The sequence below is a fragment of the Poecile atricapillus genome, chromosome Z, assembly GCF_030490865.1.
Source record: "Poecile atricapillus isolate bPoeAtr1 chromosome Z, bPoeAtr1.hap1, whole genome shotgun sequence".
In the NCBI taxonomy this organism is placed as follows: domain Eukaryota; kingdom Metazoa; phylum Chordata; class Aves; order Passeriformes; family Paridae; genus Poecile; species Poecile atricapillus.
In genome coordinates, this window is record NC_081289.1 from 138,034,777 (window position 1) to 138,050,798 (window position 16,022).

Genomic DNA, 16,022 nt, shown 5'->3' on the forward strand with positions numbered 1-16,022 from the left:
TCTGTTTATCCCCTCTTTGCATCTTGTGTCTTCCTCCCAATGCCAAAGGGATGCTCTCTCAGTATATGTGCTTGTCTTTGCCATGGCCATCCATCTTCTCTGGCCTGAGACTGTCCCTGTCCCAGGGATGTCTGCACATCCTGAGGGTTCTAATTTCCAGTGGCCCATAAATATCCCCTGGTAGTAAGTGCTGGCTGGGGAATACTCTCCTGGTGCCCCATAGTCCCCAGAGACCTCTATGACAGATCCTTAAGAAAGCCAGATTTATTCCCAGGACAGTTGTTTGTAAGCCATGCTTGGGACTGTACAACACCTGGAATCCTGCTGGCATCCGTGAACCCGCCTGCATGTAGCTTAGCATCTCCCAGATTTTAGGACATCAGTGTTTCTTGTGCTGTACTTGTATTTTCTGTTGTCATTGTGCACTCAAGAACATGTTCCCTGGCCAGACTGTTTGTTATGCAGTAATCAGCCCTGTCCTTCACCCACTGCAGGTCTGGCAGCACCTTTTAATCCCCACATGTTTACCTTTAGGATGTCCCTGTCGCTAAAGCAGGTTTTTTCAGCCCTGGGGAGAGGGCAGAAAAGATGCTGTTCAACCAGCACAGTCATCATTCTGCTACTGCATCAAATCCCCATGGGCCAAAATTAGGTGTGAGACTTACCTGAAAACATGTGATTGACTTTGAATTCCTGAGTTTAGAACCTAAACCAAGCAACAAGAATAAACAGGAAGCACTGGATTCCCCATGTATGTCCCTATGCCTGAGCCTCAGAGAGAAGTTTCTCAAGGTCTCCACTGAGAAACAGGAATATTTTCCTTGATTGGCATGGGCCTGGTAATGAGAATTTTAAGGAAATGGCTATGCAAGAGAGAGTGGTGTTTGCAGGCAGGGAGACCCGCTGGAAATGGCTCACTGAGATGGCAATGCCAGGGTACATTAGGCTTGCTTTGCCTCATGACACTGGTGAAGAGCAAAGGTGGTATTTCATTAAAACTGCCTTAGGAAATCGTTCCCCTCAGACCCTCCACTCAGAAGAAGTGAAACTTCAGAGAAACTTTTGACTGCTGGTTTGGTGGGCACTTTAACAGCCCTTGCAGGCTGGTGCCCTTCCACCATGCACAAGCTGGAGACCAAGAAAGCATGCAAGGGAAAGCTCTGGGAGCATAGTAACACAGCCAAAAATAGAAGCAGTCATTGACACCCGTGTTTGTCAGCTTCATGCTGGGTTGCTGAGGACGTGCTTGCTTTTGGCAAGTTGTCCAGGAAGAGCTGCCATCCATCTGGGATACTGAGCACTGACACAGGCTAAATAAGGAGGGGTACTTTGAAAGCAGCACATAATTAATGAAGGCATGAAATGCCCTTGTCTGACTATGATCTGAGAGCACAGTGCCAGGGGGCAACACCACCCGGGCCCCTCCATGTGTGCTGCTGATCATAAATCCATGGCACGGTGGTCGTCACAGCGAGGGATGCTCCAGCACGGAGCTGTCTGGGGACCCACATTCCAGTGCTGCAGCAGCCTGCCATGTTGTGTCCACACCAAGCAGTACCCCAGTCCTCTGGGGAGCAGGGAAAACCACATGAAACCCCATCCCAGACTAAAACCATCCCATGTCCCGGCCTAAAAGCACCCCATTGTAAAACCTGCCCCGGCCCAAAATCATTCCATGAAAAGCACATCCCAGCCCCAAAGCATCACATGGAGAGCCCAGCACAGCCCAAAGGCATCCATTAAAACCCCGTTCCAGTCCCAAAGCATCTCATGAAAACCGCACCCCGACGCAAAAGCATCCCGTCAGCGCCAAACCCCGACCCCCCCAGCCCCGGGGGCACCCCCATCCCCGGACATCCCCAGCAGGTCCAGCCCCCGGAGCCCCGCGGAGCTGCCCTTCCCGCAGCCGAACTACAGCTCCCATCGGGGAGCCGGGCCCGGGGGCCGGTCCGGGGCGGGAGCCGGGGCGGGGCGGGCAGCGCCCAACCCCGGAACCGCGGCCGGAGCCCCCGGGCCCGGCAGACCCGGCCATGGCCCGGCCGTGCCGGTGAGTGAGCGGCTCCCGGGCTGCGCTCGGGGCGGGGGGCACAAGCCCGGCTCGGGGGGTGCGGGCGGAGGCGGGCGAGGGGCTTCCCCTCCCGCAGAGGCATCGGCGATGGCTCGGGAGGGCCCGAGGGGAGCGGGGTGAGGGTGCAGAGTGAGCTCTGCCCGGACCTTGGGGTGCGAGCCCTCCGCACCCCGCAGGGACCGCGGGAGCTCTCTGATGGATGGGAGCCTGGCCGCCAGGAGATGAACGGAGCCGGGAGACACGTCCCCGGCACCACTTGCAAAGTGTAGCTTCAACTTTTGCCGCTTGATAAGATGCTTGGCAGTGAAAACTTTGCAGATGGGTATATGCAGCTCATTGTGCTCTGTGCTGAGTTGGGTTTGGAGTGGGTTTTGGGACAGCTCTGCCATCCCTGGCCGTGGCAAGGAGCAGCCTAAGCTGTGTTAGAAAACACAAATGCTTCTTCCCCTTTTCTCCCCTTACCGCCTTGGGATACTCATGATGTCCAAAGGGCAAATGCCTGCCACAGCAGATACCTACAGCCCAGTGGAGAATGACGTTTGTGAGGTTGTGTCTGCATGGCTGGATCTGCACATGGAAGAGCTGCACGGGAGCACTTAAAGGGATTGGTGACTGTTTGGGCCAAGGTTGTCCAGCGTCACTGACTGTTGGATACCGATGTAAATTCCAGGACTTGTGTCAACAGCCCAGCATCATGAGCCATCCGCAGCTCTCTGGAGCTGCCAGTGCTTGGAGTTTCATGGTGACTTGATGGCTGGAAAATCGGCAGGGCTGTGCCAGAGGGATGTACTTAGGTTTCCATTTCTCCCCCATATCGTGTTGTAGTGTTTGGATGTTGGGGTGGGCTCAGGTTTCAGCCTTCATCAGCATCCCAAATGCTGAGTGCTCCCAAGGCGCTGAGTCAGCTCTTTGAAGAAAGAATCTGCGTGACAAAACTTCTCACTAGGCCCCACTTGCGGGGTGGCTTGTCTTGGAGGACGGAGAAGAGCAGTGAGATTGACACCTGCTTTGGGGAGAGGCTGTTGGAGTGATGGGGTGGTAGATGGCACATGTCTGGTACCAGCCAGAGTTGGGCTGGGGGACCAACAGACAGTGGCAAAGACACCAAAATCTTTGTGGCTGTATATTTTACATGGCAAAAGTGGCAAATGAAGCTAATAGCACCAGTATTTGGTGCTCTGCTTTTGCCACTGTTGGGCATGAGATCCTGCCAAAGAGCTGATTGCTGGGCTCAGGCTTACCCCATTTCAGAGACCACAATTTCAGAGCCAGGCTCCCTGCCTTCAGCTTCCCCAGAGCCTGTAGGACTTCTCCAAGGTGGACAGACATGTCCTTAAAGGGACAGCCCTGAAGATTTCTCTCCCTCATGCCCAATGTACTTTGATACAAGTGGACCAGGAGGACTCATTTTGTCTTAAAGTCTCCACAAATCTTTGTGGCTCAGATAAATTCAGGCTTCCTGATGTGCCTCCAGGCAGGGAAAAGCAAAAGCCTCGGGTCATGATTTAGTCATGAGACGAAAGCACCACAAGCTGTGTGCAGGGTTAAAGTGAAAACCCAGCTTATTAAACTTCATCTTGGTAATTTGCACGGGGTGAAGAACAAAGAAAGATAATATTGTAAAGGGGGAATTGCCAGGGGTGTTAAATATTAAATTCTCTGCTGCCAGAATTGGTTCCCAGTGACTGTTTTGTATTCATGGTCGAACACTGGATGAGGTGTCTAAATGGGTTTGGAGCATTACTTGACACTGAAAACTTTAAAGGACAAAACTGAGCTGCAAAGTCACAATTCCTGTAATAAAGGTGTAAGTATGTAAGGCTGGGCAGAGCTAATGCCAGGGCTTCAAATCTCCTGCCTCCTCTTGCAGATGGAGCGAGGTTCTGGCAGCCTGTCTGCGCTTTGCAGATGAGCTCTGTATTCACACGGCCACCTTGGATTTGGGGTTTATCCTCCGAGTGCCCAATGCTGTTTAATCCTATTTTATAAACCAGCCAGCAGCAGTGGGGCAGCTTGTTTCTTTCCACACAAGGCAGCCTCATTACTGTTCTGGATCACGACTCTGCTTAAAGTCACAAGAATTGGGGAAGAAAACAAAAAACTCCCCAAACCCTGCATTGGATTTTGGGGTTGTTATTTTTTTCGTTTTGCTCTCTGATTGTGGCGCTCCTGTGAGTGCAGGGAGGGGATGCGCCTTAGCCGGCCCTTCCCGCTCACCTGGTGGGGAGGTGAGGTGCGGGATCCCGGGTCTCCGGGAGCCGAGGCTGGTGGAAGCTGCTCCCGTCTGCGGCCGCCCCTCCTGGCCGGGCTCCGCTCGCCTTGGCACAGCCCGGCCGGAGGGTTGGCTGCTCACACATCCGTCACGGTGCCTGAGAAACACGGCGGTGACGTGCGGGTCCCCTCCTCCTGCCCGCGGACACCCGCCAGCTCGGAGCCCCGGAACTCCCTGCGTGATGGAGAGGATGGAGCTGCCGGGGACGTGTAGCGGTGCTTCTTTTTTATCTGCTTAAAAAGACATCTCTGGTGGAGCCAGGCGGCAGGCAGGGATCTCCAGGAAGCCATGGCCAGGTAAGCTCTAGGGCGCCATGCCCCGCAGGGATGAGGTGCCTCCTGCATGGGCTGTGTCCAGCAGCCGGGTGCGGTGGGGAATTTGAGCAGTCCCCCCAGGGCAGCATGTCCAAGGACCCCGCAGGGCAGGCAGTGTGTCCATCCCTGCTCTGTGTCACCTCCCTGCACCACAGCAAGGACGGTGAAGGTGGGGGATCCCCTGGGGCACCGTGTTCCCCTCGCTGTCCCTGCAAAGGCAGAGTTGCTGCCCTGGCTCTGGGGCAGGGTGTCTGTACCACACACACATGCCCCCCGAGGTGGCTTGAGTATTGCAGGGACAAGCCCAGAGTGATCCACTTCAGTATCTGGGGGAATCCACAGGATTAGGGGGAAATCTGTGCCTGTGATCCATGTGGATCAGGGTGTGTGTGGAGCAGCCCTGCACCCTGTGCCAGTGTTGTCACCAAGGTGCCCCCACCGTCCCACCTGCTCCCATCAGCACCAAGCAGGAGGAGCAGTGATTTCACCCTATTTGACTCCAAAAAGCCCTCCAGAGAAGTCCAGTGCTCTGCCGACCCCTCCAAGAAAAATTAAACCCCCAGGAAGGGTTTGTTTGTCCCCGTCTCAGGCGTGCAAAGTCCTTTTGTCAGAGCAGTTTCCCTGCGGGGAGTACCAGACTCTGCACGTGGAGGCGTTTTTGTTCCCACAGCTTTTTTGCAGAGAAGAAATTTCTCCCTTAACTTGCTGTCCTAATTCCCTGGTCTTGTGTGGGGTTGGAGATGCCTCCTGCTAAAATCTGCAGTGTTTCTGTACTGTTTCCTGAGCTCGACTCCTGCCAAGATGTTTGGGGAGGAGGCAGCAGCACCTTGCAGTGGAAGAGGGAGGGTTTCCTGGCATCCTGTGGGAAATGGGTGTGTGTCCCCAGCAGGAGCTTGGCCCCCAGCATGGTTCAGACCTGACCCTGCCAGGGCAATAAAGACCAATTGTATGTTATTGACCCTCTTTAAATGAATGTCCTAATTGCAAAGTGGCTGGGGTTAGTGGTGCTGTGGGTCTCGCAGCCCGTGGTTAGCGGTGGTGTCGGTAAAAATAGAAGCGGTCAAAAAATGGATTTTTATTTTTACTCCATAAAGTGTGTCCTGCTCAGATGTTTTGCTTTCATCTCAAGTCAAGGCAAGGCGACTTACTGCTTCCACAGAACACAGAGAAAAAGCTTTGTTTTGGGTCAGCTGGAAAGCTCCGGCACAGCAAGCTGCAAACATGCTGTTTGACTTTGACACTCCCTTTTTGTTTTCTTTTTTGTGTTTGGTTTTTGGTTTTTTTTTGGGGGGGGGGGGAGGTATTTTGAGGAGTTAAGGGTCACCACAATGTCACCTTGGAGCAAAATAACAAGTTAGCATTACACCAAAAGAAAAAAAAAAGACTAAATAAATAAATAAATAAATAGATGTTGAAACAGGCAGTGCATGAGCCGGCACCTCTGCAGGCTGCAGCTTGTGAGTGAGAGGCGGAAGGCGTCTCCAGGGAGCCTGGGAGACTTAGCTCTCACCTGGGACTGAGCCAAATCTCCCACTGGAGAACATACACTCTGTTAACAAGGCACAAAAATAGAGGGCACAGACCAAGATTTTTTCTGGAGATCTCCTTGGCCCATCACTGGGTGATGCCTGCAAACACTGTTCTCAGTCAGCATTTTTGTTGGAGTGGTGTCCAAGTGGGCAATGTCCATCAGCAGCCACAGGGTTTGATCCTGGCCCAGCCACAGCAGTCAGAGCAGGATTAAAACCACCAGCTCAGTCACCCAGCTTGTACATCCCTCTCAGGCAGATGGGTGTCCAAGGGACTCAAGAGGCTGCACTTCTTAAAAAACACATTATTTTTCTACTGACAGAAGCAGCGATGGCTCCCTCATGTGTGCCATGAGCTGAGTCCATGGGGGGGGAAAGAAAGAAACAGCCTAAAAATAGAGCAGCTTCGAAGTCATTCATAAATAATAGACCAGCTTCCTGAAAGGGAGATAAAAATCCAGAAACTCCCTGAAGCCGTGGGAGCTGCTGTCAATTTTAGATGGAGCCACAGCAGCAGTATGAGATATTTCTTGGGCTTAAAACCCTGAATGAGAGTTGGCAAAGAAAACACTGTCTTCCCCTCTTTTTTTATAAAGAAAATGTGAAAACTTAAAAAAAAAATCTCGAATAATTTGCAAGTCCTGCTTGGTGGAGGGTGCATTTTATTTTTTCCCCTTTCAGCTTTGCAGTCCCCAGATAAGGCACAAGTGAGACACAAGCATGCCTCCAGAGTGACAGGTATTTGCATGTCCCTCTCTTTCTGGCATCCAAAAACCTGCCAGGGCTGAGAGGGTGAGGGCTTGTTTGGACTCAGCGTACCTGTCAGTATTCCCAGAAGCATCTTGCCACTTTGTGGCTTCACTCAGCTGCTCTGCTTTTGGCCAAGGTCCTTCTGCAAATCCTCCTCCCTCACCATCCCAGGGATAGCCCTGTGCTGCTTCTGGTTCACCTTAAAGCCAAGGAAAAGTTGAGGCAGAGTTATCCCAAACACAGCCTCACCCCACCACCACCTGCTCCCTGTCTTTATTGCCCAATTTTGGCTGTGCTCAGCTGGCCTTGCATCACAAATACTGTGCATGTGAGAGCCCTGTTGCCCTGCTGAGGGGCAGGATCCTGCGCTGGGTGACACAGTTGGAGTGGTTTGAGCTGTCCCCATCCCGTGCCTGAGCTCCCCGCTGGTGAGTGAGGGCTCTGTGGGAGTTGGCTGTGGGACAAGTGGTTTAACTAAACCTATCGCCTGTTCAGGCTAATCACTTCCTAATGCCTCTATAATCCCATTTAAAGCAACTGGCTGTCTAGAAAGTTACTGGCTCCCTGGGGAAGGTTAGAATGACCCATCTGGCTACACAAAAAGTTCCCCCAGCTGCAAGGTCTTGTCCAATATGTGCTTCGAAATGAATGTAAACACAGAATGTTTTGTTGAACCTGTACATAAATACTGTGTGCTTATGCATGGCCATCCCTGTAGTGGAGCAATGATGCTTAGGTGGCATTCAGGACCTCTTTCTGCTTTTCTTTTCCTTTCCTGGGGAGAAAGATAAGTTGAGGCACAGAGAAACCCTTGTTCTGGATTGCCATGCCTATGGCAGGGAGAGGGTTCTGTAATTCATTTTGGATCTTTTTCTTCCTTTTTTTTACCAAAAAAACAACCTCATTAGAAGGAGTCTCTGCAACTGGCTTCATTTGTGCCCAAAAAGAGGGGGTTTTCCCTCTGGTTTGCCCATAGCTAGCAGGTTACAGCCCCAGAGCTTGGGGAGGAGATGGCTGTGTTTGCTGGCACCAGGCAGATATCAGGCAGCTGGTCTGTGGCTTTGCAGCTCCTCTCCCTCCCCTACTCCTCCTGCAGCTGTGTTTGTTTCTCGCTCTCCCATGTCCTTACTTTACTTTTCCCTCTTGGATCCCGGGCGTTATGCTTGGCGGAGCCCAGCCAGGCCGTGGCCAAGGAAAAGCCATTAGGCTCTTGGCACAGCCCACTTCCCCGGGGCCATGCAGGGGGGAATGGGCTGGAAATGGAGCACAGCCTGGAGCTTTGCTGGGTGGAGGAAGGACCCTTAGGGCCCACCGCTCACTTCCTACAAGGTTAGCTTTTCATCCAGAAAATCTGGAAGTTCTTTTCCACCCAGAACTGCTGTAAAGCTCTGAGCACCTGGCAGGAGCCAGCCATGTGCCACTCACTGCACGCCCTACATGCCTCCCAAAACCAGACATGAGCTACTGGTACCCCAGCCCCATTTGGCTCTCTGTGAGCTGTGGAGAAGCAGGGATTTACCCACCCGCACTGCAAAGCATCACCCAACTGGAGCAGCTGGAACATGCTTGGGACAAGAAGGGGATGTTGCTGCAGATGAATTAAATCTGCCAGGGATGCAGTATGATTAAAATTAGGGGTAGCTGCATGAAATTCATTACATGGTGTCTTTTATAGTTCTCAATTATCTCTGTCTCCTTAAGACACTGTCAGTGGGCTGATCTGGCTCCTGTTCAGTCTCCTACTGCCACCCAGTCTACACTCCCACCTCACTGAAAGTCTTCCCAAAAACAAAAAAACATTAAATATGGCAGTGATTTGGTCATTGTTGCCCTGGGTTTGTTCATTGTATAGGGCTCAGGCTGTTCTCCACATGTGTTGTCTTGCCCAGAGTAATTGGAGATGATATCTGGTACTTGGAAAACAGCACCTGGCACGTCACCGACAAGCAGAAATGGCTGGGGGGAGCAAGTTGATGACGCATTGTCCCTTGATTCAGAGGTTCTCTCAGACTATTTATATCCTCTCCTTTTTCAGAGACGGGTGTTCTGGGACATGGTGGAGGTGGGAGCTCTCCTAACAATCCAGTGTCTTCTCCTGAGAACCCCAGCCGTGCTTCCTTCCCACTCCTCTGCAGAAAGCTGTAGAGAAAGCACAGCACCATGTACACCTTCCTGCCAGAGAGCTTCACACCGGTGAAGCAGAAGCCCTCCAAGGAGCTGAGGCCCATGTTGGGTGCCATCTTTCTGGGCCTCATCCTGTTCATTGCTGCAGTGGTGGCCTGGTGCTACTACACCGTGTCCCTGAGGAAGGCGGAGCGGCTCAAGACGGAGCTGATGGACCTGCGGGCAGACGGCTTCGTCATCCGCAACCAGCACGGGGAGGTGGTGTTCCGGCTGGCCTTCCGCTCGGGCAGCCTGGACCTGGAGTCGTGCTCCAAGGAGGGCGAGATCCTGAGCTGCTCGCGCTCGAGCCGGGGGCCGCTCAACTTCTTCATCCAGACGGTGAAGCCCAAGGACACGGTGATGTGCTACCGCGTGCGCTGGGAGGAGCTGGCGGCCGGCCCGGCCGTGGAGCACACCATGTTCTGGGAGGACGCCCACTGGTACGGGGGCTCGGAGATGAGCACCCAGCACTGGCCCATCCGCCTGGCCGGCTACCAGGAGCCCGTGCCCTACGTGACCAGCGACGTCTACTCCTTCCGCGACAGCTTTGGCGGCATCCTTGAGCGCTACTGGCTCTCCTCCAAGGCGGCGGCCATCAAGATCAACGACTCCGTGCCCTTCCACCTGGGCTTCAACGCCACTGAGCGCACCCTCTTCTTCCAGGCCCGCTACAAGGACTCACCCTACAAGCCCCCACCGGGCCAGCAGCCCTTCCCCGAGCTCAGCTACCGCGTCTGCGTGGGCTCCGACGTCACCTCCATCCACAAGTACATGGTGCGCAGGTACTTCAACAAGCCCTCCAAGATCCCTGCTGAGAACGCTTTCCGATACCCCATATGGTCCACGTGGGCCCTCTACAAGAATGATATTGACCAGGATAAACTCTTGCGGTTTGCTGAAAAGATCAAGAAGTACCATTTTAACTGCAGCCACATTGAGATTGATGACATGTACACCCAAGCCTATGGAGACTTTGACTTTGACCCTGTCAAGTTCCCCAATGTAACAGAGATGTTTGCAAAGCTGAGGGAAGATGGGTTTAAGGTCACTCTGTGGACTCACCCTTTCATAAACTACAATTCCTCCAATTTTGGTGTGGGTATTGAGCGTCAGCTGTTCATCAAGGAGCCATCGGGGCGACTGCCGGCCATGGTGGAGTGGTGGAATGGCATCGGGGCCATCCTGGACTTCACCAACCCAGCAGCCCGTGACTGGTTCCAGAGCCACCTGCGCCAGCTCCGGCACAAGTACGGCATCTCATCCTTCAAGTTTGATGCGGGTGAGACCAGCTACCTGCCCAAGCAGTTCAGCACCTTCCGCCCACTGTCGGACCCCAGCATCTGGTCCCGGCGCTACACAGAGATGGCCATCCCCTTCTACGAGCTGGCCGAGGTGCGCGTGGGCTACCAGTCACAGAACATCTCCTGCTTCTTCCGCATCATTGACCGGGACTCTGTCTGGGGCTACGAGCTTGGCCTCAAGTCCCTCATCCCCACTGTCCTCACCATCAGCATGCTGGGGTACCCCTTCATATCTGCTGACATGATAGGGGGCAATTTTTTCCCCAATAAAACCAATGGGGCTGTGGAGATCCCCGACCGAGAGCTGTACGTGCGCTGGCTGGAGCTGTCGGCCTTCATGCCCTCCATGCAGTTCTCCATCCCTCCCTGGCTCTACGACAAGGAGGTGGTGGAGATTGCACAGAAGTTTACGGAGCTCCACGAGTCGCTGGTGGCCCCGCTGCTGCTGGAGCTGGCGGGGGAGGTCACCGACACGGGCGACCCCATCATCCGTCCCATCTGGTGGATCTCGCCCCGTGACGAGGCCGCTCACCGGATCGACTCCCAGTTCCTCATTGGGGACACCCTCATGGTGGCTCCTGTGCTGGAGATGGGCAAGCAGGAGCGGGATGTCTACTTGCCAGCGGGCAAGTGGCGCAGCTACAAGGGAGAGCTGTTTGAGAAGACCCCAGTGCTGCTCACCGACTATCCCGTTGACCTGGATGAAGTTGCCTATTTCCTCTGGGTTTCCTAACAGGCTCCTCTTCATCAGCTTTGGAATAACCATGCCTTATCTAGGACTTTCTAACAGATATTAACTCTAATTGCACATTTCATTTGAGACTGGGGTGGAGGAAGGGAACTAAGTAGACTTCACTGTTCTTGGGGATAATTTTTTTTTTATTATTATTTGGGGATTGATCTTGATTTTTTTAATTTGGGTCTGGTGGTAGGCTCTGACTGGATTACAGTAGGCAGCAATTTGTCTGTATAGGTCAGAAATGAATTGTCAGTCTGTCTGCAGACAATACTAAACCCAACACCTTTTCAGTTCTCAAGGATTTCAAGAGTTGGAAGTTCCTTAGTGCTGGTGGGGAGCATTCTTAGTCTTGTGGGAGCACCTGGCACTGAGTATGGGGGTGTGTGCTGTGGGAGGATTGCTACTGCACAGCCTGCCATAAGTTTTATAATATGGCAAGTACATTAAAATGGATATTTTTCAGAGCATAAAGCAAAATAGGGTTACATATGAATATTTACACACCTATTTTTTCCCCCTTTTGCCTCTCATGGTGCTGGACTGATAGTTGCCCCATGCTCTTTCTCATTACTCCAACTTGTGTTAGCTTGTATTAGCAGACCATGACACTCCTGCTTTCCTGGGTACCAGGCAGGCCAGGTCACTCAAGTGTTGTCCATGTGTTTTAACTGAATGGGTTGCTTATTTCCTGCTGGGACAGCTGCTTCCCACCTGCTCACCCATTTGACTTCCTCTACAAAGCTCTTGCCTGTGTGTTTTGCCTGAGGCGTCAACATTGCCTTTCCTAGAGCAGCACCGCCTGTACCAGCAGGTCCCATTTTTTAAGCATTTATGACCCCACTTGGTTACATGATTATCCTGCTGATACCATCCTTTCTGGTTTTTAAGGACAGATGAGGTTTGTTGCTGGCAGAAGGGTTGCCTGGAGCAAAGCTGTCCTCAGACACTCGGTGCGGCGCTTCCCCGGGAACAGCCGGTTCCCGCGAGCGGCACGTGTAGTGGATTGACCGTGCTGTTTGCCGATAGCCGGCTTGCCTGTGGGTGGAAAACACCAGCTCTGCAAAGTGATGGGTCTGTGCCAGCAGGTGTTCTCACTGCACCCACGGAAGTGTTCTCATTTAACACAAAGTTAAGCTAATACCCATCTCAGGTTGAGGGTTCTCCTGAGTCAGCCCTCCCCTCTCCCTGGGAGAGTCCCGAGGAGCTTTCTCAGGCAGCGTTGATGTTGCTGGAGGTGGGATTGCTGTCAGAGGCTTCTGGAGAGCACATGGGGTGATGTGATCCTGCACCCCACATCCCCAGCAGCTGCCTCTTCGGCAGATTTCCCATTTGGTTTTGTATGGGAAAACGCATTTACAGAGACCCAAGGCAAGGCAAACAGAATTGAAGTCTGGCAGTCTTCTTCCCTAAGGCAAGAATTCCCAGCTCTGCTCCAGTTGGGAACATGTGTCAGCCCCTGAATTTTTAACGAGCTTCTGTAGAATCAAATTGTGATGGCTGGGAAGGGCTGGGCACCCTGCCCAGGCTACAGCCAGCCAAGGACATCTCGGCATCTGTGAGGCTTCTCCTGGGATTGTATCTGGGCTGGGCAAGGGTCTGGCACAAGTCAGCCACCCAGGGAGATGGTGCATGTTTTGGGTAGGGTTGGGTACCAGTTAGCTCTGTCTCAAAGCCCATCTCCTGCCACACAGCTTTTCAGGAGGCAGAAAAGGAGATGCACTAAGCTTGATTGTTGTGATGGGGTGCAGGAGGAGAAATGTCAGTGTTAGGGGCAAAATCTGAAGTGCTTTTGTAGTTAGGAAGTGAGAAAGACCTGAATCTGCCCTGTATAATTTCATCTCAAAATGAGATGTAGGGTAGCCTTACAGGCCCCTGTCCAGCTGGAGCACAAGTATCTCCTGAAGCCTGTTTGTTTCTCAGGCTGTAAATTCTGAAGGACTCAAGTTTCTTCCCAGCCACCAGTGCAAATAATGGTGATGTTACAAATGTTACAAATTACAGGCACCCTCTGGCAAGGAATTAATCCTGGAACCTCAGTGTCATTCATCAGGGCACTGGCAGGATTTGGCCCTTGCTTGCAGGGCGGAGTTGAAGGTGAGGAGATGAGTTTGGCCAAAGCTTTTAAGAAGGGCTAAGTGTGGAGGGAGCTTCTGCAGCCCCAGAAGTGCATGAAGACCATGTTTTGAGAGGCTCCAGCTCTTCCCTTGCAACCTTTGCACATGAAATACTTGTCATGCCTTGGCATGGGAATTATTAGGTGGAAGAGATGTTGCACAGCTCAGCTGCCAGTGCAGAATTGGGATCCTTGATACAGGACTTCATGGGAAGAATCCTGGCATGACCATGAAATGCTGTCTTCTCTTCCCCAGGTTCTGTGCTACTCACCATATGCATCACTCATGAGGAATGAGACTGTGTGAAGAGAAACACAGTATCCCTGTTAGTATCCTTCTACTATTAAAATGATGGAAGGAGCCAGATGAGTGCCTTCAATCTCCTTGCAGTGGTTTCAGGCACTGTCAGGAAGGTCATGGAGGAAATTCTCCATTAGACACACCATCTTCTTTCCCCTCCCATATAAAAGAAAGGATTTTATTAATGAAGTTATAATTTTATTTTATTTAACTACATCAATGAATGGGTAAGATTACAGAATACTCTTATTTTTCTAAATGCTGTAATTAGGGCACAAGTGGACATGGCTATTCAGTGGTCCAGTACTTGAGTTCTGTGTCCAGTTCTAGGCCACTCACTTTGGGAAGGATGTTGAGATGCTTGAGCGCATCCAGAGGAGGGCAACAAGGCTGGTGAGGGGCTTGGAACATAAGCCCTGTGAGGAACAGCTGAGGGAGCTGGGGTTCTTTAGCCTGGAGAAAAGGAGACTCAGAGGTGACCTTATCACTCTTTGCAACTCCCTGAAGTGTGGCTGTAACCAGGTGGGGGTTGATCTCTTTCTCCAGGCAGCCACTGACAGAACCAGAGGACACAGTCTCAAGATGCATCAAGGGGAATATAGGTTGGATATTAGGAAAAAGTTTTTAACAGAAGGGGTGATAAAGTACTGGAATGATCTGCCCAGGGAGGTGGTGGGGTCACCCACCATGGATGTGTTTAAAAAGAGTGCATGTGGCACTCAGTGCCATGGTTTAATTTGAGATGTTAGGGCTGGGTTGGACTCAATGACCTTGAAGGTCTTTTCCAGCCTAGAGATTCTGTGATTCTGTCCAGCAAGAAGAAAGGTAAAGCTGCTGGGAGGACTATGAGCTGATGTTTGGGATAGGCTCAGCAGTGCTGCCTTAAGCTGTCACACAGGCTTCTAGATACCCTTTCCAACCAATTTTTACTGAAACCACTATTTCTAACACTATGCTGTAGCACTTCAGGGCTTGAGGATCAGACCTTGCAGACCAGAAGCTCTGCACAGATACCTTGGGAACTGCTGCTAGGGATATTTCTCTGATTTAGACCATGGGTCACTGGTCAAAGCTGGATTTAGCTTGTCTCAGACAAAAAAATAGCCCCAGACAAGGTTTGGGAGTTGGATTCAGCCTTTTCACACATGATGCTTATGTGATTGAATTTTGAAGCTTGCACTGTTGTGTATCAGGTTTTCTGGATGCTTGTGTTTATACATGCTGTCCTCTGTCAGACTGTAATGCTGATGGGTCTGTTTTCTAATTCAATTTTCTAATTCCTAATTAGTATGAATTGTAACATGAATCACCTTGACTGAGATAAAATTTTGGAAAACAAAAAGAAATTTAACTATGTCCATCTGTACCAAGTTGGTGGGGCTGGTGATTCAGGGAAATTTGGGGCTTTTCTTACCCTAGTCTTCACTGAAATCAGGGTTGAGATTGTTGTTTTATTTAAAGCTTGCAGCCTGCAGCTTTGATGTATGTTTTAAAAGGACAAGCTGGCAGTAACCTCACTCTTGTGTTTGCAGTGATGGCAGACAATCCCACTGGATTGAGGATTGTCCTCCCTTAGGTCCTGACAACAAAGAGACTAGCTGTGCCTTAGGGCTGGCCTGGAAAAGGCCATGTCCAGGTGAACCCTGGTGTTGTGTCAGCCCCAGGGGTGGGGACCATATACACCTCGAGGGTTGTGGCCCTATTTCTACTAACATTCACCCTAAAAAAGGTTTGTCAACACTAAATCTGGGGGTTTGCTAGTCCATGCTGTTCTCACAGGACACATACTTCAAGGCTGTTTGTCGGAGATGAGCACAAGGAGCCTGTTCTCAGTTTCCCTTGGTCTCTCCAGAAGGTTCTTCTGACTGTCCCCACCTTCCCCATTGTTTCCCTTGCTGGATGGCACTGACAGCAAGGACATGGATAGTAGATATTTGTGGCTATGGGAGCGCCAGGAATGGAGACTCGTTTAGGAGCCCACCTTACCCCACATCATCCCTTTTGCCCTAAATAATGCTTTTTCTTCCTTTTCCATTTTTACCACACAAACCATAGCTGCCTTATGCCATTGGGCATCACTAGCAGCGGCCAACCCATACAGCATGGCTTGAGGGTTGAGAGGGACTTTGTTTCACTCCTTTTGCAATAAAAGATGTTTTCCCAATGCTTTTCCTTTGACTTCTTCCTTGGGTGTGAATGCCATCCATACACTTGGCTGATGGCCAGGTAGGGGATGAAGCTGCTGAAGACCTGCAGACAGGTTGGCAATTTAGAGCACTCACAGCTCTAAGTTTCAGGAGATCCTCAGTGATACAGAGGTCCTCCTAGGAATTGGTGCTTTGGGTTTGAGTTTGGTTTACATCCTCCCAAAACCTGGTGCAGTGTGTAGAGAGTGTGTCTGAGGCTTGCCATGGACATGGGGACAGTGAGTGGGGTCAGCTCCATGCTGGGTGTCAGCTACTCATGGCAGTG

General features: G+C 51.6%; 1 protein-coding gene across 3 annotated transcripts; it reads left to right on the forward strand.

Moving 5' to 3' along the window:
• Positions 1 to 1,970: 1,970 nt before the first annotated feature.
• On the forward strand, positions 1,971 to 15,714 carry LOC131573520 (myogenesis-regulating glycosidase-like). Of its 3 annotated transcripts, none has more exons than XM_058827537.1 (3): positions 1,971 to 2,047; positions 2,559 to 4,636; positions 8,969 to 15,714. In XM_058827537.1, exon 3 carries the CDS (start codon positions 9,094 to 9,096, stop codon positions 11,128 to 11,130), a length of 2,037 nt encoding a protein of 678 aa, XP_058683520.1. In that variant the 5' UTR covers positions 1,971 to 2,047; positions 2,559 to 4,636; positions 8,969 to 9,093; the 3' UTR covers positions 11,131 to 15,714. The 3 variants fall into 3 exon arrangements, with proteins under 3 accessions (XP_058683520.1, XP_058683522.1, XP_058683521.1); XM_058827538.1 differs by lacking the exon at positions 1,971 to 2,047 and adding an exon at positions 6,865 to 6,921 and having other exon boundaries at positions 2,133 to 4,636; XM_058827539.1 differs by lacking the exon at positions 2,559 to 4,636 and having other exon boundaries at positions 1,984 to 2,047.
• Positions 15,715 to 16,022: the final 308 nt, after the last annotated feature.